This window comes from Syzygium oleosum, unplaced genomic scaffold (assembly GCF_021117445.2).
Source record: "Syzygium oleosum isolate NSW1041296 unplaced genomic scaffold, Sole_v2.1 Sole_v2.03, whole genome shotgun sequence".
NCBI lineage: Eukaryota > Viridiplantae > Streptophyta > Magnoliopsida > Myrtales > Myrtaceae > Syzygium > Syzygium oleosum.
Window position 1 is genome coordinate 12130306 of NW_026607487.1, and position 24829 is coordinate 12155134.

Sequence of the window (24829 nt, forward strand, 5' to 3'; positions counted from 1 at the left end):
TGAGAAATGAGCTCATTTTTGTCTCTGAAGCCCAAAACATCTTTCCACTTAGATTATAAAGGCAAAACTTCTCCCACTTATACTCTGTGACAAACTAAACGTTGGAGAGATATGGGAAAGCTAAGTAATGAAGCAGAAGGTCAAAAGAAAGTGATCATGCATTTCAGCCATGATCATGCCCTAGAACTCACCAAACTCTCAAAAACAAACCAAGCAATCTGTTCCGGCTGCGGAATTCACATCCTCCCCGACGGGGACTATTTTGCCTGCGCAACGTGCAATTTCTTTCTCCACAAAGAATGCTCTGAATTGCCGAGAAATATCTATCATCCTTCAGACAAGAATCACAACTTGATTCTTATCCTGTCACCCTCTTTTCATTGCAAGGCATGTGGGACTCCTGGTTCCGGTTTCTCCTACAATTGCAATATCTGCCTTGGAGATATCCACAGCCTGTGCGCGATGAAGCCTTTTTCTGCTACACATAAATCACACCCTCACCCGCTAAGATTGGAATTTAAATCTCCTTATGAAGGAGAAGAAGGCTTCCAATGCGACATCTGTGGACAACCAGGTTACAACCAGTGGCTCTACTGCTGTCAACAATGTGGTTACGACGTGCACCTTCATTGCTCGAAGTCTCAGGTGGGAGCGGAAGTCCATATCATTCAGGAGAAACCAGCTTCTGAAGCTTCAAGCAGAGCTCTCAGTCTTCCTATTAGTACACAAAAGGCCGCCATTAACATCACTTCTGTTACTCAATCTGGCAAGTCATGCGAAACTTTTCTAGGCTTCCAACAAGTTAATGTCTCAGGGACAATTCAACAAGCTCTTGCTAGTCAAAACATGGCGATAACAACTACTCAAGCTCCCTTCGACAACCCAGCCTCACCGCCCTTGCCAATGGTCCCCACACAGTACAGGCCAAATGTTGCTTGTGTTTACCAGTCAAGCAAGTCCTCAATCGGATTTCCAGCAAACTGTCATGGACTTGACCGACCCAATGGGAGCGGCTCAAGTACTAATCTAGCAATTTGTGTCAATCCAAACATAATGATGATGAGCACAACCCGAGGTCCCATGAACAATTCAAACCCTCCGAGTGGTGCCACCCAATACCAACCAAACATAGCTTATGCTCAACAGGAGACTAAGTTTCCTAGTCAAAGACAAATGTACAGCAGCAATGGCTTTGTCTACTTCGGCAGTGCTCAAGGAAGAAATAATCTACCAATACACGTCGGGCCAAATGCAGTTCTCGTCAGCCCAAATGCAATGACAGAAACCACTAATCAAGTCCCGTTACACACCACAACCCCACCAGTTGTTGCGGCACAGTACAGCCCGAACACTGTCGGTCAGGGAGGCAATTTCTCAAATGGGTTCCAAGCAAGCGCTTACCCCTTTAGCCCAGTCACTGCCTCAAGCACCATTCAAGCAATCCCAATGAGTCCGAATGGAACAACCATGTTCACCACTAACAATAGCACAAACCCTGCAGTTGGTGTCCCCCAAAACCGGCCAAGCACAGCATTTGCCAATCAAGGAACAACTTTCCCCAACGGATCACAAGCGTACGGCAACAACGGTCTCATGTATCTGAACGGCACTCAAGGGATCAACAACCAACCGATATACCTGAGGCCGAATGGTGGCGGAGCTTCAATGGCCCCAATGGTTCCACAAAACCAAGGGCTCGGCTATGGGAATCCAGTATACTATGGTGCAAACCAGGGCATGATGAGTGGGGTGACCGGCATGTGGGGTGGTGGTGGTGGTCGTGGTGATGAGGGATCGATGGGTCTTGATGGGTCAGAGATCCTGAATTCCTACGTCGGTGATTACTTCTAGTTCTGAATTGCCGATTGACTCAAGTTTCCTTTTTTGCTAGCATCGTCATGTGTTTAATGTTGATTATAGCAGTGCAATTTCGAGTAATTTCAATACTGTTCTTCCAAATTTAATCCAACATTCGCGCTGGAATTGGGCAACATGGTTGTCCACAACTTTGTCAACATGTGCCCCAGGATTACAAGTTAAGTAATCAACAAAGCTACTGAGGTAAGAGGGAGATTTAGAAATAACATAACAACTAAGGATGACATTCAAGCAAAGAGAACAGAAGAACATGGAAACAATAGCAAAGTGCAATTCAACACAATAGAAAATGAATATGAGACCCACTAACTTATGGAAGAATTGTGTCGAAGAAAGGATGAAGGAGACGAAAGTTATGGTTTAATGAAATCTATGAATATATACTAAATCTATAGATAGATATAAGATACATAATTGGTAAGGTAATTCGATCTCGTCTAACATCTAATAAGTAGATACAAAACGCAGATACGAACTTCGCAAGATTTCAGCTCATGCTACATCTATAAATAGATATAAAATATATAGACACTAATTCAGTAAGATAATACTTGTAATACAAGCATAGAGAATAAAACTTTTGTAGATTTAATTAAGATCAAGTTAAGTTCATTTATTCTCAAGTCAGTTAATTTAATTAAAGATAGAGAGAAACCAACATTGATAGATTTAAATAAATCAACTCAAACTTGATTCATAATTAGGTTAATCGAATTCATATGTCCAACTTACGTTCTTAATCCGATAGATAGTTCGATTTGTGAAAATTAAGAAAAGAATGTGGGTCTGTGAAATTTATAGGCTTCATAAAACATTGTAATAATCTTATGTATTATATCTATAAAACATTGGGCTAATACCACAAAAAAAAATCTCAAACTGGTATACCTGTGCCACAATTACTCCGAACTGATTTTCGTGTCACAACAATTCCAAACTGGTACACGCGTGCTACATTTAACCTAAACTAATTTTCATGAAAATCATCTATAAACCATGTATCTGAAACAGATTAAAAGGAACATATAGGGAGTAACTTTGCACAATTCTATCTCATACTATATCGATAAATATAAATATATATGACGTGCATGCACAAATAATTAAAATTAAGTTAAGGAAGTAGAGTGGCCTAGTAGTTTATCACATGCAGAGCCTTTGCTGCAGTTGATATCAAATGCATATGAACCAATCCAATTTTTTAAGTTGAAATCTGAATGGCAAAACACCTATGAGATTAGATTAAGCTGTGAGTTCTGAATCTCTGCACTTTTTGCTCTTCTTATAACAAAGTTCAATAGGATATCTCACCTTATAACTTAAACTGTGACAACTTACTGCAAAATCACAATCGACATGGAGGGGGCCTTCATGGAAATATAAGAGATCCATCTCCGTACTTCATACCATCATTTCAGCTACCTTAGGTAGGTCTAATTTCCATTTTATATCTCTAAGATAGTCACATGTTTCCAATAGTCCTAAACCTGAACTTCTTTTAAACAAGTATTTTAATGGAACTTTTCTCCAACTGAGTCCCTAATTTTTAGATTTTTCTTTAGCTTTTCTTTCTCTCATGTACATTTTTCAGCTGCTTTTCCTACGTGACTCTTAAGCCATAAGCCATTAGTTAAAACTTAACTGTTGGCTTGCACCTAAGCCAAAAACAACCTGGGGAAAACAGTCCCCAAACACAAAGTTAGGAGCTTTGTTTGAAGAATTAGTTGTCTCAATCAACTTGAATTGCTCATCACACCCATGTTTTACACCAATTGTATCAACATCCTAACCAAAAAAAACGAATGGCGGATGAAATTTTACCTAGGAATGAGTCAGGCCTGAAATTTCTTGGCAACTTCAAGTCCAGTGAAAGGATCTTGCTGCATAGGGACTAATGCAAAAAAACAAAAAAGAATATTAATAAAATAATAATTAGCTTTATTTTAACTTGCTTGAGTTTCTCAATGAAACGACAAATAAGTAGACTCTCATCATGACATTACAACAGCTTGAATAAAATAGGTAAAAAAAATTCACAAAATAGATGTCTTGCTATCGATTATCACTAAAGTACTGAGCAAGTGTACATTTGTGTGATCTGTCCTCGGTAAATCAGTCCAACGAGATGCTGTTTGGAAAAAGAATTGACCTGCAACTCTATCATATTGAGAGAGAGAGAGAGAGAGAGAGAGAGAGAGGAATTCATTATGATAAGTTGATAACGATTACTTACATTCAGTTAAGAGAACTAAGCCAAAACATTGCTTTCAATGTCACCACCATAGTGTGAAACATGGACTTAATCCCAATCATACATAATTCAAGCCTCCATCTTACCAAGAAGTTACATGTTGCATATTACTTTATGTTTCACAACTTCTAGGAAATAACCACAAAAGCATATCATCACAAAACTTCGGTATGTACTAATATCCATCTCCTCAACCTCCATGAGTCCCTCGATCGATGTCTTGAAGCCGACGCACCTTCAATGTATGAAATATAAAGGCATCATTTATCTCCTTCCACATTTAGTCTGTTTCACACACACTCAAAAACACACAGGAGGGAGATGGGCAAGCTAAATAAAGAAGCAGAAGACCAAAAGAAAGTATTCAAGCACGATTCGCATCATCATCCAGTAGTACTCACCAAAATTCACAACACCATTCAAACATTTTGCTCCGGCTGCAGAATTAACATTCTCCCAGGGGAGGACTACTTCGCATGCATGCCGTGCCATTTCTTTCTCCACAAAAGATGCTTCGAATTGCCCTCATCTACTACACACGATTCACATCCTCATTTGCTTACTTTAAAATTCAAAACCCCTTATGAAGGAGAAGAAGGCTTCAGGTGCGACCTCTGTGCACAACCAGGTACCAACCAGTGGCTCTACTGCTGCCAGCAATGCCATTACGACGTGCACCTACGTTGTGCCAAACCTCAAACTGGACCAAACTTCCAAGCTTCTTGCAGATCCCGTAGTCTTGCAAACGTCAAACCAGCACCTCTGGTAAATGCCACGACTTTCGATACTCAATCAGCGAATCCGCCATGTGGGGTTCGGGAAAATTTCCACGACTTTCATCCGGGTAAAACATCGATGGCCAATCAACCAGTTCTCGTCAGCCAAAATGCAATGACAATGACCGCTAATCGAGTCCCTTTAAACACCACAACCCCACCAATCATTACGTCGCAATACGGGCAAAGGGCTGCTTATCTTGGTCAGTCAGGCAATTATTCACGTGGGTTCCAAGCAAGCCGTTACTTTTTTAGCCCAACCACTGCCCCAAGCACCATTGAACCAATCCTAATGAGTCCGGACGGAACAACCGGATTCACCACTCGGGGTCCCTTAAACAACGGCACAAACCCTGCAATGGTTGTCCCCCAAAGCCGGCCAAGCTTGGCATATAGCAACAACGGCGTCCTGTATCTGAACGCCGCTCAAGGGATCAACAACCAAATGATATACCTGAGGCCGAATGGTGGGGGAGCTCCAATGGCCGCAGTGGTTCCACAAAACCAGGGGCTCGGTTATGGGAATCCAGTGTTCTATGGAGCGCATAACGGCATGATGGGTGGGATGAAGGAGATGGCAATTACAGGATTGGCTTCTGGGTTTGGGGGAGCGTTTGGGGAAGAGCTGTTCCCAGGGGTGACCGGCATGCGGGGTGGTGATGATGATGGTGAGGGATCGATGGGTCTTGAAGGGTCAGAGATCCTGAATTCCGATTTCGGTGAATACTTCTAGTTCTGAGATGCTCATCTTTGCCGATGGATCGAAGTTTCTTTTTGGCTTGTATCATAAGAATGTTTTCTCATGTCGATTATAGCAGTGCAATTTCGAGTGAATCCAATACTGTTCTTCCAAATGTAATCCAACATTCGTGCTGGAAATTGGCAAGACGGTTGTCCACAACTCTGTCAACATCTGCCTCAGCATTACAGGTTAAGTAATTAACAAAGCTACCGAGTAATCATCTAAATAGAGTGGTAAAATTAGATCAAATAAGAGATAAGCTTTTGATGCGGTTTATTAATTGTGCTAACTAACTATTGGAGGACGCATATCTAAAATTTAAATCTATACCTAAATTTCTAAAACCCATATCAAACGTAAAAAGGTTCCTTTTGCATATTCATTGTCTTAAAAAATCACCTTGCAATTCATTCTCGTGATCTTAAAAACACAACCTCGTTTCACAGTTAAGTACTAAGAAGGGTTGGCACTTGGCAGTAGCCCTTAGCCTCTTGACTAATTGGTGCTTGGTTCGATAACATAAAATATGATTTATCAAATTTCACATGTTATCTTCATATCTCTTCTTAAAATATCACATAATATCGGCTTCTAAATTAAGGGAAAATTGTACAAAAATCTCTAAACTTATTGTATGGCGTTCAATTCAGTCCTAAACTTTTCAATTTTTACCAATTTAGTTCTAAACATTTTGACAATTTGCCAATATATTCTTTCAGGCAATTTTTGGTTGGAAATCGTTGACATGGACGCCGGTCGTCCTACGTAGCATGACTGCTACTGACATAAACGAGTTTTGCTATTTTCTAAAAAATATTTCTGAATTTTTCCTTTGTTCTGCTTTTTCTTTTCTTTTCTTTTCGTTTCCTTTTTCTTTCATTGGATTCCGAAAGAGAAGAATTAAAACAAAAGAAAAAGGAATAAATAAGAAAAATTTTAGAAACTATAAAAAAAAATTTGTAAAAATCGTCCACGACAGTGCCTGCCATGCCATGTAGGATGAACAGTGCTGACTGGACTATTGCATTGGCAATTTTTGGTTAAAATTGACCGGAATGACTATTTTAACAAATCATCAAAAGATTTAGGACTAAATTGGCAAATAATCAAAAGGTTTAGGGAAAATTCCAAATAAGGGACAAAAGTTTCTTCATTTTCTCAAATAAGAGTATGAAATAGATCTTGTTTCAAATAAAGGCTTAGGAATCGCCTTGAACCGTCAGGTTCTCGGGTTGGAACCGGACCGATGCTCACCCCAATTGTCACCCTCATATTAGATATTTCTATTTAGCTGAAGCTTTCACACGTTAGAGAAGCGCAAAAATAGTAGTTATAAAGGAAAATATGAGAAGTCTCGGAAAAGAAAAACATAAGCTCGGATTGCGGTATGTAAACCAAAAGGATACTTGTACTTGGGGTAATTTCTATTTTTAGAGCAAATGTAAAACGAATACATCAATAGCTACCAAAAAAGAGTAAAACAAAAGTTTGATCGACAAAGAAAATTGTTCTCTCGAAATTCTTGTTTTGACTCACATAGCGATTTCTAATTGTTGCTTATGTATCATGTTGTCAAGGAAGAAAGTTTATAATGGAATCGTCTTAATAAAAAAAGGTTTGACCAGTTATTTTTGTGATTGTGCCCCCTGCCCATTACAAATAATTAGTTTTGTTTTTCCTTTAATACTTTTCAGACATTTTACAACGCACAATGCATGTAGATCATACATCTTGCAGTGGGTCGCCCCTCACCATGTTCAACAATATTCTCCTTTTTACTTCACAGATCATACATAAATGACTTGACTTTCTCGAGTCACATGAGAATAATATGTTCCTCCGTGAGAGGAAAATGGGTAAGTTCTATTTTAATTTTTGGCAATCATAACAAGCACGGATACAATGCAAAATGTGTGTTCTTCATCATGCTTATTGCGGGAGTAGGCACATGGTAGTCAGATCACACATTTGGAGATGCTTTTAGTTAGTTAATTCAACACTCTTGCATGCATAAGAGGTACACCAAGTGCTATAAATTCGGGACTCGCTTTCTGTAATTTCTACCGAGCTCTGTTTCTCAGCTACTAGACTCTTTTCGACTCCTCAACTATTTCACCAAAAAAGCTAGGACCTCCAAATGGCCGATGCTACTGAAAATGATGTTGGTGTTGACCAAAATGATGTTTCCATCCATGGAGGATTTTACGATATGGACGGGTGGTGCACTATATGCAAGGCTCAATTCAAGGATCATCACAAGATGATCCAACGTCATGGAAGCCACTTTGGAGACTGTAAATATCGTTGCTTCAAGCACAATTGTAATCGGTGCTTCTTCACTCGTGAGGATGCCCGAAAGCACTACGACCGTAGGCATAAAATACAGAACAATGTATAGATATGTTGGTTGTAGGTAGATGTAGGTTATGATTTCATATTCATGAGTATCTCTCCACACATTATGAATCAAATTATTTTCTCGTTTTATTTGCTACTCCCATCGTGTGTTATTTACTCCATCTATATGTTATTTTCTCTTTGTTCACGTGCATTGACTTTTGTGGTGCAACCTATGATTTTATCGATTTTTATTCTAGTATTTGTAAATGTTAGTTGTTATGTTCTTTTAAATCTAAAAGAGAAAACAGAGAGAAACCCTCAAGGTTTAATGGAGAGTAAATCCTTAAGGTTTACTTTTTCTTTTTCTTCCTAAACTGAAGTGTTAAGGCTTACAATTGTGTTCCACTCTCATGCACCGAAATTGATTATTCACTAATTCTCCACCTAAAGAAACAATTTTTTGCTCAAATATCTAAAGTAATTTTTAATTATGATGAAAGTTTAAACGTATTGTCGAGAAACTAACTTTTGACAGGCACCTAAGCCGGAAGCCACAAGCCGGGGAAAACAGTCCCCCAGACCCAAACTGACGAGCTTTGTTTGAAGAATTAGTTGTTTCAATCAACTTGAATTGCTCATCACGTATTCACACCATGTTTTACACCAATTGTATCAACATTCGAACCCAAACAAAAAACAAGAATGGCGGGTGAAATATACCTAGGAATGAGTCGAGGCCGGAAATTTCTTGGCAACTTCAAGTCCAGTAAAAGGACTTGCCGCATAGTGACTGATGCAAAACAACGAAAAAGATCATAATAGTATAATCCCTGCCTCATTTTCACTTGCTTGAGTTTGTCAATACCAGGACAAACAGATACACTCTCATCGTGACATCTAAACGGACTGAACAAGAAAGGTGAATATTTTTCACCCCTGCCAAAATAGATATGGCCATCCTTTCGATTTCCACCAAAAATACCAAGTAGTTGTACATTGATTTGATGGTGCTGTTTAAGTATAAGAATTGACCTGCAACTTTATCACATTGAGAGAGTGAGAGAGATTACACTCATTCAGAGAATGGACGAATTCATTACAGTAAGTTGATAACGATGACTGGCATTGAGTTAAGAGAACTAAGCCGAAACATCGGTTTTCAAGGTCACCACCATAATGGGAAACGCGGACGTCAACCCCAATTATTCAAGCCTTGATCTTACCGACAAGTTACATGTATATTACTTTATGGTTTCACACTTCTAGGGAAAATCCAAAACAGCATATGATAAGGAATCTTTCTCCTAACTCAAGGTTAAAGATGAGCTTATCTTCGATGTCTTGAAGCCCTACGCTACGCGCCTTCAATGTACGACATATAAAGGCATCATTTATCTAGCTCCACATTAGTGCGTTCCACACACACAAACATATAAATACACACAGGAGGGAGATGGGAAGGCTAAAAAGAGAAACAGAAGACCAAAAGACTTATATTACTCAACCAGCGAATCCGCCATGCGGGGTGCAGGAGAATTTCCATTACTTTCACCCAGGTAACATTTCAGTGGCTAATCAACCAGTTCTCGTCAGCCCAAATGCAATGGCAATAACCGTTAATCAAGTACCCTTAAACACAACCCCACCAATCATTTCATCGCAGTACGGGCTCAACGCTGCTTATGTCGGTCGGTCAGGCAATTTCTCGGAGGGGTTCCAAGCAAGCAATTACCCCTTTAGCGCGGCCACTGGCACCAGTCAACCAATCCCAGCGAGTCTGAATGGAATAACTGTGTTCACGACTCCAGGTCCTATAAACAACAGCCCAGGCCCTGCAATGGCTGTCCCCCAAAACCGGCCAACTGCGGCATTTGCCAATCAAGGAGCAACTTTCCCCTACGGATCCCATGCATATAGCAACAGCGGCGTCCCACATCTGATTGGCACTCAAGGGATCAACAACCAAGGGATCAACAACCAACAGATATACCTGAGGCCGAATGGTGGCGGAGTGGTTCCACAATACCAAGGGTTCAATTATGGGAATCCAGGGTACTATGGTGCAAATCACGGCATGATGGATGGTGTGACGGGAATGGCAATTGGAGGATTGGCTTCTGGGTTTGGGGAAGCGGCTGGGGGAGAGATGTTCCAATGGGTGACCGACGCGTTGGATGGTGGTGGCGGCGGCGGCGGTGGTGAGGGATTGATGGGTCTTGACGGGTCGGAGATCACGAATTCCTATGCCGGTGATTACTTCGGTCCCTGAAATGCTCATCTTCCCGATTGATCTAAGTTTCCTTTTTCGCTAGTATCATAATCAATAATCATGCGAGCTCATGTTGATTATAGCAGTGCAATTTCGTGTGATTCCAATACTGTTCTTCCAAATATGATCCAACATTCAAGCTGGATTTTTTTTTTTTGGCTTAGCATTCGAGCTGGAAATTAGCAACATGGTTGTCCACGACTTTGTCAAAGAAAGGATGAAGGAGACAAAAGTTTTGTTATTAGCGAACCCTACATATATATACTCACTCTACAGATAGATACAAAATATACAATTGGTAAGGTAATTCGATCTCATCCAACATCTAATAACTAGATACAAAAATATAAACACGAACTTCGCAAGATTTGATTTCATGCTATATCTATTAATTGATATAAAATTTATAAATACTAATTTGAAGATATTATTTGACCCCAGAACGTCACACGAGACACGTATCATTTTGAAGGTCAAACATGGTGCCATATGTTAACGTGCCAATCCATTTGTTTTGTTTTTTTCTCCGTGAGTTTTTTAAAAAGGAAATCATGTAATTCTTTTTAAGAAATTCTTCATCTATTGAAATTAAGGAAAATTATTCAAGAAGTCCTAAATCTATTGCACGTTTGCCAATTCAGTCATAAACCTTTCAATTTTGCCAATTGAGTTCTAAACATTTTCACTTTTAACCAATTAAGTCCATCCAGCCAATTTTGGCCGGAAATCACTAACGTGGATGCCGGCCATGCCACATAGAACAATTAACACTGACGTGGATAATTTTTAATAATATTTTAATATTTTTTAAAATTTATTCACTTTTTTTTTTTGGTAACCGAGGATCCGTCACCATTCCCCGGGGACGAGCCCGCACGGGTAATCGGGGCGCCTATACCTCGGGGGAGACTAGCCTAGCAACCCACCGCCAGGGCCGTCCACTTAAATTACGAAGCCGAGTGAAGATTACTTATTTGTTATTACTATTTTCCTTTTTCATTTTTCTTTTTTTCCTTCCTTCTTTCTCCTCTAGCTGGTCGTCAGGCATTGGCGATGGCCGACGACCGACCAGAGGCAAAGGCTGGCAAGGTCGACCTTGCCATCTCTGGCAAGATGAAGCATAGAGAGAGACAGAGAGACTGTCATTTTTGTGGAGTAAGCATTTAGAGAGAGAGAGAGAGAGAGAGAGAGAGAGAGAGAGAGAGAGATGAAAACATTTTTGTTACTAGTGCCATGTTGGACGAAGAATTTCCACATTGGACTTCAATTTGTTTATAAAAAGCCGCATTGAAAGACAAATTTAAGTTAAAATGTTACGTAGCGGAAATTGCCGGAATAGGCACTCAAGTGAATATTTTTACACCGATATGGCATTCGAGTGAGCCAAAAAAAAGTTATGACAATCAAGTGAGCGCCGTACAAAAGTTATGGCACTAGCGCTGTTCTTATCCCGCAACAGTATATAATCACATATAGACATATGAAGCCCATCTAAGGAAAATTATCTGAGAAACTCGGCATAATGAATATTGCAAGAGGGAATTGCTTCTGAGAAGGATCCTTAACGTAATGCGCTTCAAAGCTTCCATTGTCCATATTGAACAGCCCCAGATCCAGAGGTCCATCCTGTTTGTAGTGATAGTGTCCGTCGTTGAAGTAATCATCCGTATAATAGATGCAGTTTGGCTTCAACCCGGGAATTTCCGAAGATGAAAGCGATGTAGAATGATTATCTCCAAGAAATAAGGTCTCTCCGTTCAGGCTTTTGACCTCAATCCACTCCGAATGCACGCTTGAATTCCTTTGAAGCTTGAAAACCATAATTTCTCTCGTAAGATAAGGATCCTCCTGCTCAGGTTGCTTCACCAAAAATCTTCGAATCATAAGTATGTCTCTGCGGCGCGATTTGACAACGTATGCCATATCTGCCTGCCTCGGCATACAACGTGGCACGATGAATTCTACTTCTTTTTCCCCGACATATGTGTCTGATACTAATATCCACAGATATGAGCTTTCCATGTCTATCGACCGCATGCAATAATCCATTGGAAAATATGATGTCGGTGAACATTGTGAGGTTCATGTCCACATAACTCCAACATTCATCACCTAATTTAATAAATGCTAATCTATCGTGCCCATAGTAAATCGCTCCAGCCACACATTTCCTTGGAGACAGATTAGGATCATCAAACAAAATAACTTTATAAACCCATAAATAAAAGCAACAAGGATTATCTTCAGTGATGTTTCCCTTGGGAGGATTGAATATCGGAGGAAGATGAATTCGACGTTGCGAGAACGGATTGGTGAGGCTTATAACCGTCTTTCTTCCCACGGTTGCCAACCATCCTTGGCTAGAGCCACAACATCTTCTATTGTAGCGCAAAGTTATTTGCACATCATAAGTATTGCCATCTATCACACTGTACAAATTTCGCCTATCTCGGCGATTATTTATAGCTGGAATCACTAATAACAGGGCTTGTTTGGGCGACAAATCCTTCAACTCGGGATGATCCTTAACGAAAGAAAACCACGACATTCGTACTTGGCTAACGCGTAAGTATTCGTCAATCGATCCCAACTTCTTCAAAATAGCATCCATAATGTTTTCCGGAAGCCATGCCCAATCTGCTGGTCCAATACTCATGTTTCCATGAACGCTCCATCGCAGGCTTTTGCAGACTCTTCACTAACCAAAAGAGTATAATAAGTAATAGTCGCTTGCCTAAAGAAGAGTCTAATATTTTAAAAAGATGTGGACACATAATTAGAAGACGTAGTTTCCTTTTTCGAGTAAGAGTGATAAAATCTGATCAAATAAGAGATAAGCTTTTGATGTGATTTACTTATTGTGCTAACTAACTATTGGAGGATATGCTCCAAACAAAAAACTATTGGAAGATGTATATTTAAAATTTAAATCTATACCTAAATTTCTAAAACCCATATCCAATGTAAAATAATTGCAAAAACCGTCCACGTCAGTGCTGACCATGTCACGTGAGACGACCGGCGCTAATTAGACTATCACATCAGTGATTTCCGGCTAAAATTGGCAGAAATAACTATATTAACAAATAGTCAAAAAGTTTATAACTAAATTGGCAAATTTTCAAAAGGTTTGAAACTAAAATTGACCGGAAAATTGACCATCACATCAGCAATTTTTGATAAAAATTGGCCAAAAGGACAAGATTAGAATTTCACTTAAAGGTTTAGGACTAAATTAGTAATATTGGAACGTTATTGACTAAATTGGCATCCTTACAATAAGTGTAGGACTGATTGGATAATTCTCCTTATTATTTATCACCGAGTCGCCTTCCACATAAAATTTTAAAAGAAGACAAATATTTGACTTTGAGAGGTTGAGCTTACACGTCTCGCGTGCTAATCATATATGAAATTAGTGGAAAAAGAAAAATTGAGGATCAAGATTTAAAACTATGTTGCAGCATTAGTTACCTAATATATCATATTTAATTCGACTCGTCCTCTTTAAAATGAAAATTTGGTCCAAATAACTATCATATCAGATCTAAAATTAATATTATAATTAATCAAAAATGAAAAGAAATTAAGGAGAAATTTTTGTATACAGCTACAAAAGACTAGAAATGAACAGGAAAGGAAAAAGGAAAAAAGGATTCTTTTTGTTGCAAAGGAATGACATCATATTATTGGTAATAATAATAATTGAGATTCTATAAACAAATTCAAGACATGAGAAAAGTGTAGAATGATATTTCTAATTACCTTAGGAAAAAACAATAATTCAACATTCAAATTGAATATGAGGTCGAAACATGAAATACCCAATAGTCAAATATATGAATGTCAACAAATAACACTGTTACATTACAGATGAACACATTCTGATGGATGTGAGGACAAGATGAGGATCGCACTCAAAAAGAGATCAAATGAAGGGAAAAAAATAAGCTATTGGGGAAATTCTAGCTTTTATAACTTATTTTTATGAATTATTTATTTGCAGCAATATTGTCAATACAATCTCAAGTTAAGAACCAAGTTCGAGATCTTTTTATGAACAGTTATGAATCGAACAGCCATTGTTTTCACCCAGGGGTGATCGATTCCAGAGTAGGTCTGTTCCTAATTTGTGGAATCTGGAACCAGCATATGTAATACCAATACGGGTACTTGTACTTGTGGTAATTTCTATTTTATAGAGCAATTGTAAAAAAAAAAAATGCATCAATAGCTACCAAAAAAGAGTCAAAAAAGTGTGATCAATTATTCTCTCGAAATTCTTTTTTGGTCTCACATAGTGGTTTCGAATTGTTGTTTATGTATCACATTGCCATCGAAGAAAGTTTATAATGGAATCGCCCGAATAAAAATAGGTTTTACCAGTTATTTTTGTGATTGTGCCCAGTACAGATAATTAGTTTATTTTTCCTATTTTACTGCTCAGACATTTTACAACGCACAATGCATGAATATCATACATCTTGCAGTGGATCGCCCCTCACCATGTTTAACAATATTCTCCTTTTTACTTCACAGATCATACATAAACGACAGACTTTCTCTAGTCCGAAGAGAATAATATGTTCCTCGGTGAGAGGAAATTGGGTAATTTCTATTTTAATTTTTGGCAATTACAAATAGCACGGATACAATGCAAAATGTGTGTTTGTTCTTCATGCTTATTGCGGGTCTAGACACGTGGTAGTCAGAACACACATTTGGAGATGCTTCTAGAACACTTTGCATGCATAAGAGGTACACCAAGTGCTATAAATTCGGGACTTGCTTTTTTGTATTTTCTACAGAGCTCTGTTTCTCAAACACTATACTCTTTTCAACCACTCAACTATTTCACCAAAAAAGCTAGAATCTCCAAATGGCCAATGTTACTGAAAAAGATGCTGGTGTTGATCAAAATGATGTTTCCGTCCATGGTGGAATATTTTAGGATATGGACAGGTGGTGCAATATATGCAAGGCTCAATTCGACGATCATCACAAGATGATCCAACATCTAGGAAGGCACCATAAAGAGTGCAAGTATCGTTGCTTCAAGCATGATTGCAATCGGTGCTTCTTCACTCATGAAGATGCCGAAAGCACTACGACCGTAGGCATAAAATACAAAACTAGGTATAGATATATTGGCTGTTGGTAGATGTAGCTTATGATTTGATGTTCATCGGTATCTCTCCACTCATTATGAATCGAATTATTTTCTTGTTTTACTTACCACTCTATCTATGTGTTATTTTCTCTATGTTCACGTGCATCGATTTTTGTGGGGCAACCTGTGATTTTATCAATTTTATGTTATGTTCTTCTAAATCTAAAAGAGAAAACAGAGAGGAACTCTTGAGGTTTACTTTTTTTTTCCATCCTAAACTAAAGTGTTAAGGCTTATGTTTACACCAAAATCGGCATAGATGTCAAGTCGGTTTAATGTAAAAATCCGACGGACAATGGAGCTCAGTCGTCTGCCTAAGTACGTTTGGATAAAATTCGGAAATGCTCTGATACCATGTGAATGGCACCATGTCCCGAATTCGGTGATTGGAGAGAATCAGTAATTCTACCGAAACATGAAAAGTTTACATTTCGGGAAATGCTGAAACTACCGAAAATCGACAAGAGCACAACCCAGCCACGTGAATCGTGACAACAGGAAGTTATGAGCAAAAAGCGGAGATAGTGAGCACGAGCAGATCATGGGAGATTATTTATCCAAATTGGAAGTCATCCCAGCGATTGAGATCAAGTTTTGGTGGACAGTGAAATTGGAAAATGTGGATAGAAAAGGCAGTTATTGAAAGCGCCAAGATTCAAAGTTTGAAAACAAAGAAGTAACCGACGAGCAGTTGCAAGATAGGGGGAGATACAAATACTTAGAGGAAGCAAAGAGGGAGGGATCATCAAGAACAATACAAAAACCCTCAAGCTTCTCTGCACTTTAGTTTCCTCTGCACTTTTACTTCCTGCGTTTACAGCTTCCTGTAGTTTTAATTAACCTTTAAGTCCTTTACAGCTTTCATAGGAGTATTGTAACGTAGTTAGAAACTTTGTTGATCTCAGATCCATTTTCAATCCACTCAATTTCTACCCGCTTCCATATAACCCTGCGCTACACTCTGTTTTTCACCACGATATTCCTAGAAGTCAAGCCACAGAACCTACTTTAATAAAAATCGAAAAACATCGAAGTTTCGGTGAAGGATATTCCTCGTCATAAAACGAGCGAACAGCTTACAATTGTGTTCTACTCTTATACACCGAAATTGATTAATCGCTAATCCTACACCTAAAGAAACAATTTTTCGGCCAAACGCCTAAAGTCATTTTTAAATTTTAAGTATGATGGAAGTTTAAACTTGGTACTATCGAGAAACTAGAAATTATAAATTTCCATGCCCACAACTCACTTGTTTTATTTAGGAAAATTCAAGCTAACAAAATCAATGGATAACCTACTTGAATAATTTGGCCAAGAAAAGGGAAAATAACATTTGCAATGAACCAAAATATCATCTAATGAACGAATAAATAACATTTGTCCAGACTTATTAAAAAAAGAAAGAAAGGAACACTTGTCCTGTCACCAACCCTTGATAAGAAGGTTTGCAAAGCGAGGTCTCGGCTCAAGATACCGCTTGAGTGAAATTGCTCCTGGAGTTGCTGCGGAGTAAACGAGAAACTTGTGTTGGGTTCGACGATTGATCTCATTCACCGATCAAAACACCGAGGTTAATTCCTAAGAACCGAAGCCGGAATAGAAAATTCAACGTGAGTACCACGCTCGGGGCAAATTCCTCCAATCACCAACACCATCGTTATGGATGCAGACAAACCTGCACTGGAACAAGCGCGGTCTTTTACTGAAACGGTAAAATAGTAACAATACGGCATAAGCCGAACACGATATGATTAGTCCTTACAGTTCATTTCAGCACTGTTAGGGGATGACTAAATGGATTGTTGTATGAGTGTAGGGTGAGCAATACTAACTAGAGCTTCGGTTTTATCTCTACTTCAACTTCTCGATAACAACAAGAAATAAGCCAAAATATGGCCTCACACAAAAGTTTTGATTTGAGCGATCTTAACTAGTTCCGGCTGGACGGCTGTAATTATCTACTGCTCCCAAAAAAATGTCATCTTCGTGCCAATTTCCTCCGAAGGAAACAAGAACTGCGAATGGGTTCGATATGTTTCCATCAGGAAACAATCCAACAATGCGTTCGTGAGACTGATAGATTTGTCTCACATGCCGTTCAGGAGTGAGCCAAAACATCTGTTTCCATGTCATCATCAAAATGAGATCATGGACTTTCGATCCCCAAAAATGAAGTATGTGATTATCCTTCCTTGTTCTAATCGAAAAGTTGCAGATTGTATCCATGAACTCAATGAGCTCATTCTTTGATGTCTCTGAAGCCCAAAACATCTTTCCACTCATCAAGTATAAAGGGAAAACTTCTCCCACTTGTACTCTGTGACAAACCCACACAACACATAAACCCACTCTCAGGACAAACTGAATATTGGAGAAATATGGGAAAGCTAAATAATGAAGCAGAAGGTCAAAAGAAAGTGCTCATGCATTTCAGCCATGATCATGCCCTAGAACTCACCAAACTCTTGAAAACAAGCCAAGTAATCTGCTCCGGCTGCGGAATTCATATCCTCCCCGGCGAGGACTATTTTGCCTGCGCAACGTGCAATTTCTCTCTCCACAGAGATTGCTCTGGATTGCCGAGAAAAATCTACCATCCTTCAGACTCAAATCATGAATTGATTCTTATCCTGTCACCCTCATTTCATTGCAAGGCATGCGGGACTCCTGGTTCCGGTTTCTCCTACAATTGCAATATCTGCCTTGGAGATATCCACAGTCTGTGCGCGATGAAGCCTTTGTCTGCTACCCATGATTCACACCCTCACCGGCTAACATTGGAATTTAAGCCTCCTTATGAAGGAGAAGGAGGCTTCCGATGCGACATCTGTGAACGACCAGGTTCTGACCAGTGGCTCTACCGCTGTCAACAATGTGATTACGATGTGCACCTTCATTGCTCCAAATCTCAGGCAGGGCCAGAAGCCCATAACATCATTCAGGGGAAACCAGCTTTTGAAGCTTCAAGCAGAGCTCCTAGTCTTCCTAATAGCACACAGAAGCCTGCCATTAACACCACTTCTGTTACTCAATCTGGCAAGTCATGCGAAAGTTTTCAAGGCTTCAAGCAAGTTAATGTCTCGGGGACAATTCAACAAGCTCTTGCTAATCAAAACATGGCAACAATAACTACTCAAGGTTCCTTGAACAGCACAGCCTCACGGCCCTTGCCAATGGTCACCTCACAGTACAGGCCAAATGTTGCTTGTGTTTACCAGTCATGCAAGTCCTCACTCGGGTCTCAAGCAAATGGTCATGGACTTGACCGAACTGGAGGTAGTCGCTCAGGTATTAATCAAGCAATTTGTATCACTCCAAACAGAACGATGACGAACACAACCCGAGGTCCCATAAACAATTCAAACCCCCCAACGGGTGCCACCCAATACCGACCAAACGTTGCTTATGCTCAACAGGGGACTAATTTTCCCAGTGGAAGACAAGCGTCCAGCAGCAATGGCTTTGTCTATTTAAGCAGTACTCAAGCAAGAAATAATCTACCAATACAGCTCAGGCCAAATGGTAGAGCTCCAATGCCCATTGTTCTTCAACGTAACGGGTTCGCTTATGCAGCTCCAGTTAGAAATGAAGCTAATCAAGGAGGTATGAATGGGATGGTAGTCGGAGAAGTCGCTTCTGGGATTGGTCAAGCATTTGGGCAAGAGATGTTTCGAGAACCCACTGGCGGGTGGGATGTGGGCTCAATGGGTTCAAATCACGATGGAGGGACTGAAATAATCGGAAAAGCACTGCGTAAACTTATTTTACCATGGTAAACAGAATCAATCGAATGCCAAGAAACATATGGAGTTCACGATCATTTAAGTCGAACCTAGCGTGGGTCTCACCATTTGTTTTCAGTGTACTTAGTTTGATCTATCAAAATGAGCTTCAGTGACAAAGCCTTAAAGAGTTGCTGCATTACTGTCAGTACCAGGCTTGGAACAGTAAAAACTCTGAATGTGTTGTTCCTCTTCAGCTAGCAGCGTGTATTGTCTTGTTAATTGCTTTCCCCGCCATGTCAGACATAGCACATTTTCGCGAATGGTTTTCTTTCAATCGGCATAAACACAAGACTATTAAGGGCACCAAACTTGCTTATGCTACATAACAAAAGGTCCATCTGCCTAATTGTTATAACAGCCTCATTGGAGAAATCTGGGGTAAACAATGACATCAATTGAGTGTAAGGCTACAATTGAGCAACTCGCACGGGTGGGTTTGTATTGCAATGGACTTTCGGGAGTCGGTGCTGAAAGGCCATTAGCGATTCAAATTAGTCTTGGCAAAGTAATGCTAAGTAGACTTTTATCACATACAGAACCTTTGCTGCAGTTCAAATCAAATGCATATGAACCAACCCAATTTTTTTAGTTAAAATTTGAATGACAGAACAGCTATGAGATTAGATTAAGCTGTAAATACTGAATCTCTGTGCTTTTTGCTCTTCTTGTAACAAGTTCAATAGGATATCTCAGATTATAACCTATATTAGCACAATTGAAAGGATTAGGACTGAATTGACCGCCTTACAATAGATTTAGCACCTTTTGGACAAATTTCCCACCCTTAGTTAATCACATGTTTCCAATAGCCAAAACTTTTCAGCAATTTAGTCCTTAATTGTTTGATTTTTTAAAAAAATTTCGCTATCTCATGTACATGTTTCAGCTACTTTCCCTACGTGACTGTTAAGCCACAACCCATTAGTCAAAACAAACTCTTGACATGCACTTAAGCCAGAAGCCACAAGCTGGGGCAAACAGTCCCCCAGAGTCCAGACCCAAACTGCGGTTTCAATCAACTTGAATTGCTCATTACACCCATGTTTTACAACTATTGTGTCAACATCCTAACCAAAAAGATAAATAAAAAAAAAAAGAATGGTAGATGAAAGTCTACCCAGCAATGAATCGAGGCCAGAAGTTTCTTGGTAACTTCTAGTCCGGCAAAAGGTTCTTGCTGCATAGCGACTAATGCGAAAGGGCAAAGAGAACAATCATAAAATAATACCAGCTTCATTTTCACTTGCTTGAGTTTCTAAAAGACAAACAGATAATTAGACTCTCATCGTGACATCTCAATGGACAGAATAAGATAGGTAAATATTTTTCACCCCTGCCAAAATAGATGTTGTCTTCCTATCGATTTCCACTAAAAGTACAGAGTAACTGTACATTGGTTTGATCTATGTCCTCAGGAAATGAGCCCAACGAGGTGCTGTTAAGAATAAGAATTGACCAGCAACTCTATCACATTGAGAGAGAGAGGATCGTCACAAGTTAGTATGAAAGAGAATCTAAGAGTTAATTATGACAAGTTGATAACAATGTCTTACAAAAAGTTAAGAGAACTAAGCCTAAACATCGCTTTTCAATGTCACCACCACAATGTGAAATGCGGACTTCAATCCCGAGGATTCAAGCCTTGATCTTACCGACAAGTTACATGTCGTCTACTTCATTGTCTCACACTTCTAGGGAAAATCAAATCGACATGTACTAATATCTATCTCCTAACCCTCCATGAATTCCTCAAGGTTAAAGATGAGCTTATCTTCGAGGTCTTGAAGCCGAAGCGCCTTCAGTGTATGAGATATAAAGGCATTGCTCCACATTTAGTCTGTTCCACACACACAAACAAATAAACACCCTCAAAAACACACAGGAGGGAGATGGGCAAGCTAAATAAAGAAGCAGAAGACCAAAAGAAAGTATTCAAGCATGATTCGCATCATCATCCAGTAGTACTCACCAAACTATACAGCACCAATGAAACACTGTGCGCCGGCTGCAGAATTAACATCCTCCCTGGGGAGGACTTCTTCACCTGCATGCCGTGCCATTTCTTTCTCCACAAAAGATGCTCTGAATTACCCTCCACTACACACGATTCCCATCCTCATTTGCTTATTTTAAAATTCAAAACACCTTATGAAGGAGAAGAAGGCTTCAGGTGTGACCTCTGTGCACAACCAGGTACCAACCAGTGGCTCTACTGCTGCCAGCAATGCCATTACGACGTGCACCTAAATTGTGCCCAACCTCAAACTGGGCCAAACTTCGAAGCTTCTTGCAGATCCCGTAGTCTTGCAAACGTCAAACCAGCACCTCTGATTAATGCCATGACTTCTGATACTCAATCAGCGAATCCGCCATGTGGGATTCGGAAGAACTTGCACAACTTTCATCCAGGTAACACGTCGGTGGCCAATCAGCCGGTTCTCGTCAGCCCCAATGCAATGACAATGACCGCTAATCAAGTCCCTTTAAACACCACAAGCCCACCAATCATTACATCGCAGTACGCGCTAAACGCTGCTTATGTCCATCAGTCAGGCAATATCCCAAACGGACTCCGAGCAAGCGGTTACCCCTTTAGACCAACCACTGCCTCGAGCACCATTCAACCAATCCCAATGAGTCTGGATGGAACAACAGTGTTCACCACTCGGAGTCCCATGAACAACAGCACAAACCCTCCAATGGGTGTCCCCCAAAGCCGGCCATGCGCGGCATATAGCAACAACGGCGTCGTGTATCTGACCGGCGCTCAAGGGACCAACAACCAACCGATATACCTTAGGCCGAATGGCGGCGGAGTTCCAATGGCCGCAGTGGTTCCACAAAACCAAGGGCTTTGTTGTGGGAATCCAGTGTACAACGGAGCGAATCACGGCATGATGGGTGGTATGAAGGCGATGGCAATTGGAGGACTCGTTTCTGGGGTTGGGGAATCGTTGGGGGGAGAGATCTTCCAAGGGGCCGCCGACTTGTGGGGCGGCGGCGGCGGCGACGGATCGATGGGTCCTGATGGGACAGAGTTCATGAATTCCTACGTCGGTGATTACTTCTAGTTCTGAAATGCTCAGCTTGCAATTCAAAGTTTCCTTTTTTCCTAGTATCGTCATGCGTTCTCGCGTGCAATATAGCAGTGTAATTTCGAGTGAATCCAATACTGTTCTTCCAAACATAATAAAACGTTCGAGCTGGAAATTTGGCAGCAAGGTTGTCCGCGACATTGTGAACATGTGCCTCAGGATTACAGGTCACAAGTAATCATCTAAGCTACCGAGGTAACAGGCAGATTTAGATATAAACACAACAACTAAGGGCCAAGAAAACAGAAGAACATGGCAACAATAGCAAAGTGCAGATGCACGGGGCTTTGCATGGATCATTCAACAAAACAAAAAATGAACAAAAGACCCACTAACTTATGGAAGAATTGTGCCAAAGAAAGGTTGAAGGTGAGAAATGTTTTGTTAAACAACGAAATCTACGAACTTTGCAACATTGGATCTCGCGCTATATCTATGAATAGATGCAAAATTCCACAGATATTAGATTGGTAAGATATTATCTGTATTAAGGGGATAGAGAATACAAACTTGGGTAGCTCTAATTAAGACCGAGTTTGAATATTTTTATCTATCCCATAGAAAGAGCCACAATAGCAGACCTCAGTAAATTTGCACATCCCCAAATACGTGGTGCATGCGCATCTATAGATAAGCCGACATCGAGGCGCCGAACCTTCCTGTCGATATGTGTTACCCGACCTACTAGATCCATCTATAAAACTAATTGGGGAAATGACACAAATAATCCCCGAACTTTTGCCCAATGTGCAATATCTTTCTTGAACTTTTAATTTGTTCAATATAGTCCATAAACTTTAACTTAATGTGCACAATGGCGTCTCTGAACTTTTAATTTGTTCAATATGTTCTCTAAACTTTTGGTACATGTTCAATTTAGTCCCTGAAATTTATAAAAATGTTCAATGTTATCCCAAAACTTGAATCGATGGAAGGATAATATTGGATGTTTTTATATAATCTAGAAACTAGATTGAACATTTACCAAAATTTCAAGGACCACATTGAACAAATTAAAAATTTAGGGGTGACATTGCACATTGGGCCAAAGTTTAGGGATCATTTGTGTAATTATCTCAAACTAATTTGGTGCTTTACATAAATAGTAGTTGATCCTAAAATATGAGCATTGTCTTCGGTCTCATATACTTTGCTCTTAGAAGGGCTTCATGAAGGCCTTGTGATTACAAATGAGGATAATATTTTTTTTTTTCCAAGTATGGAGTGTTCACGAATCGGCTAACTTATCGTAAGTTTTCATAGTCCGAATTCTGATCTTTCCCCCAAACCTATGACATTGTTATAATAATTTGCAGCTACAACGTGATCACGTAAAGCTTCATCTATTGGCATTTCGACTGTTCTTCTACTAGTTAAAGTTATCGTTGACCTTAGCTTCCCAAAGCACAATGATCAGCATAATGCTGTACACATGGCATGTGGATGGGGGATTACATAGAGATTGGTTTCTAAAGACGATCACAAAGCTATTGCTCAAGTCGGCTAAAACTCAAATGGTAAGCGCATGCACTCGAGAATGACACCTAGAGATTGCAAGAGTGCGGTGATTCAAGTCAGATAGGTACAAAAGAATAAAACGCGCTTACCATTTGAGTACTCTCTTTTAGTAGCAAAATCAAATGACCCGCTCAAAATATCGAGAGCTTCTTCTTGGATCCTCTCGCAATCTGTCGTATTGATTTTGTAAAACTTACCCTAGGAATCTCCCTTCGACTCTTTCACGAAACAAGTGACGATCGAGATAAGACTCTTGATGAATTTCCAGAGCGTTTGGATGAGCAAAAACTCAATAAGCAAGCTTAACATCATTTTGAGCACATAGAGTAGAGCTATGAGGTCCACCTTATCCCAAACTCGTATTTGCTAGAGTGTTGGGACTAGACATACATTCTTATTCATGTCTCATTTCCAAGATTACCTCAATTCTACTTTAGTTCAATTGAGAGAGGTTCTTCCGATTTTTTGCATTTTTGTCCATGTTTGCTGAGTTTCAATTCGTGTTTGTCCTCGTCTCCACGGCATCAAGTAATGTCGAATCAAACATACAAAGATGCGCGCACGCATCTATATCTTAATCATGCACTTAAGTGGAAGCACAGATGATTTTAGCTTTTGTAATGGCCCCGAATGCTTCCGAAACTTACATGTATTGCATGCAATATCCTCACATATAATAATACGCCTAGTGATAACCACACTAAACCACCATTTCCTTTAATATAATCACATTCCTAGGATTGAATTCCGCAACACCCAAGCTGCTAATCAATCAAAGTTAGGTTTAATGCAAATATCACTCGAGTTCATGCAAGCAAAACACTAGCGCTAATGCAGCCGCCATACATCACCAGCACTATACCATGCTTCAAGATAATATCACCACAAAAACGAGTGTTCACGGTAATCAATTAAACATTTCTCGTGTGTATCACCGTAATCCTAGTCCCCTGGTTATTATAAATAGATCCTAGTTGAGATGCCCTTTTGCCTGGCATGTAT

At 39.8% G+C, this 24829-nt stretch overlaps 5 protein-coding genes across 5 annotated transcripts; 4 read left to right on the forward strand and 1 right to left on the reverse strand.

Annotated features, from left to right (window-relative positions):
* Nucleotides 1-1991, forward strand: LOC130137584 (uncharacterized). Its single transcript, XM_056309206.1, has one exon. The coding sequence runs from the start codon at nucleotides 112-114 to the stop codon at nucleotides 1849-1851; it is 1740 nt and encodes a 579-aa protein (XP_056165181.1). The 5' UTR covers nucleotides 1-111; the 3' UTR covers nucleotides 1852-1991.
* Nucleotides 1992-4429: 2438 nt separating this feature from the next.
* On the forward strand, nucleotides 4430-5792 carry LOC130137587 (uncharacterized). The gene has a single exon (XM_056309209.1). The coding sequence runs from the start codon at nucleotides 4451-4453 to the stop codon at nucleotides 5636-5638; it is 1188 nt and encodes a 395-aa protein (XP_056165184.1). The 5' UTR covers nucleotides 4430-4450; the 3' UTR covers nucleotides 5639-5792.
* Nucleotides 5793-11747: 5955 nt separating this feature from the next.
* LOC115670794 (uncharacterized) lies at nucleotides 11748-12278 on the reverse strand. The gene has a single exon (XM_030592156.1). The coding sequence runs from the start codon at nucleotides 12276-12278 to the stop codon at nucleotides 11748-11750; it is 531 nt and encodes a 176-aa protein (XP_030448016.1).
* Nucleotides 12279-17509: 5231 nt separating this feature from the next.
* On the forward strand, nucleotides 17510-19441 carry LOC130137586 (uncharacterized). The gene has a single exon (XM_056309207.1). It carries the CDS (start codon nucleotides 17679-17681, stop codon nucleotides 19203-19205), a length of 1527 nt encoding a protein of 508 aa, XP_056165182.1. The 5' UTR covers nucleotides 17510-17678; the 3' UTR covers nucleotides 19206-19441.
* Nucleotides 19442-20918: 1477 nt separating this feature from the next.
* On the forward strand, nucleotides 20919-22435 carry LOC130137541 (uncharacterized). The gene has a single exon (XM_056309089.1). It carries the CDS (start codon nucleotides 21104-21106, stop codon nucleotides 22283-22285), a length of 1182 nt encoding a protein of 393 aa, XP_056165064.1. The 5' UTR covers nucleotides 20919-21103; the 3' UTR covers nucleotides 22286-22435.
* The last annotated feature ends 2394 nt before the right edge of the window (nucleotides 22436-24829 follow it).

Excerpts from the sequence above, each read along its gene's own strand:
- LOC130137584 (XM_056309206.1), top strand. The coding sequence starts at position 112 with ATGGGAAAGCTAAGTAATGAAGCAGAAGGTCAAAAGAAAGTGATCATG.
- LOC130137587 (XM_056309209.1), top strand. The coding sequence starts at position 4,451 with ATGGGCAAGCTAAATAAAGAAGCAGAAGACCAAAAGAAAGTATTCAAG.
- LOC115670794 (XM_030592156.1), bottom strand. The coding sequence starts at position 12,278 with ATGGAAAGCTCATATCTGTGGATATTAGTATCAGACACATATGTCGGG.
- LOC130137586 (XM_056309207.1), top strand. The coding sequence starts at position 17,679 with ATGTCTCTGAAGCCCAAAACATCTTTCCACTCATCAAGTATAAAGGGA.
- LOC130137541 (XM_056309089.1), top strand. The coding sequence starts at position 21,104 with ATGGGCAAGCTAAATAAAGAAGCAGAAGACCAAAAGAAAGTATTCAAG.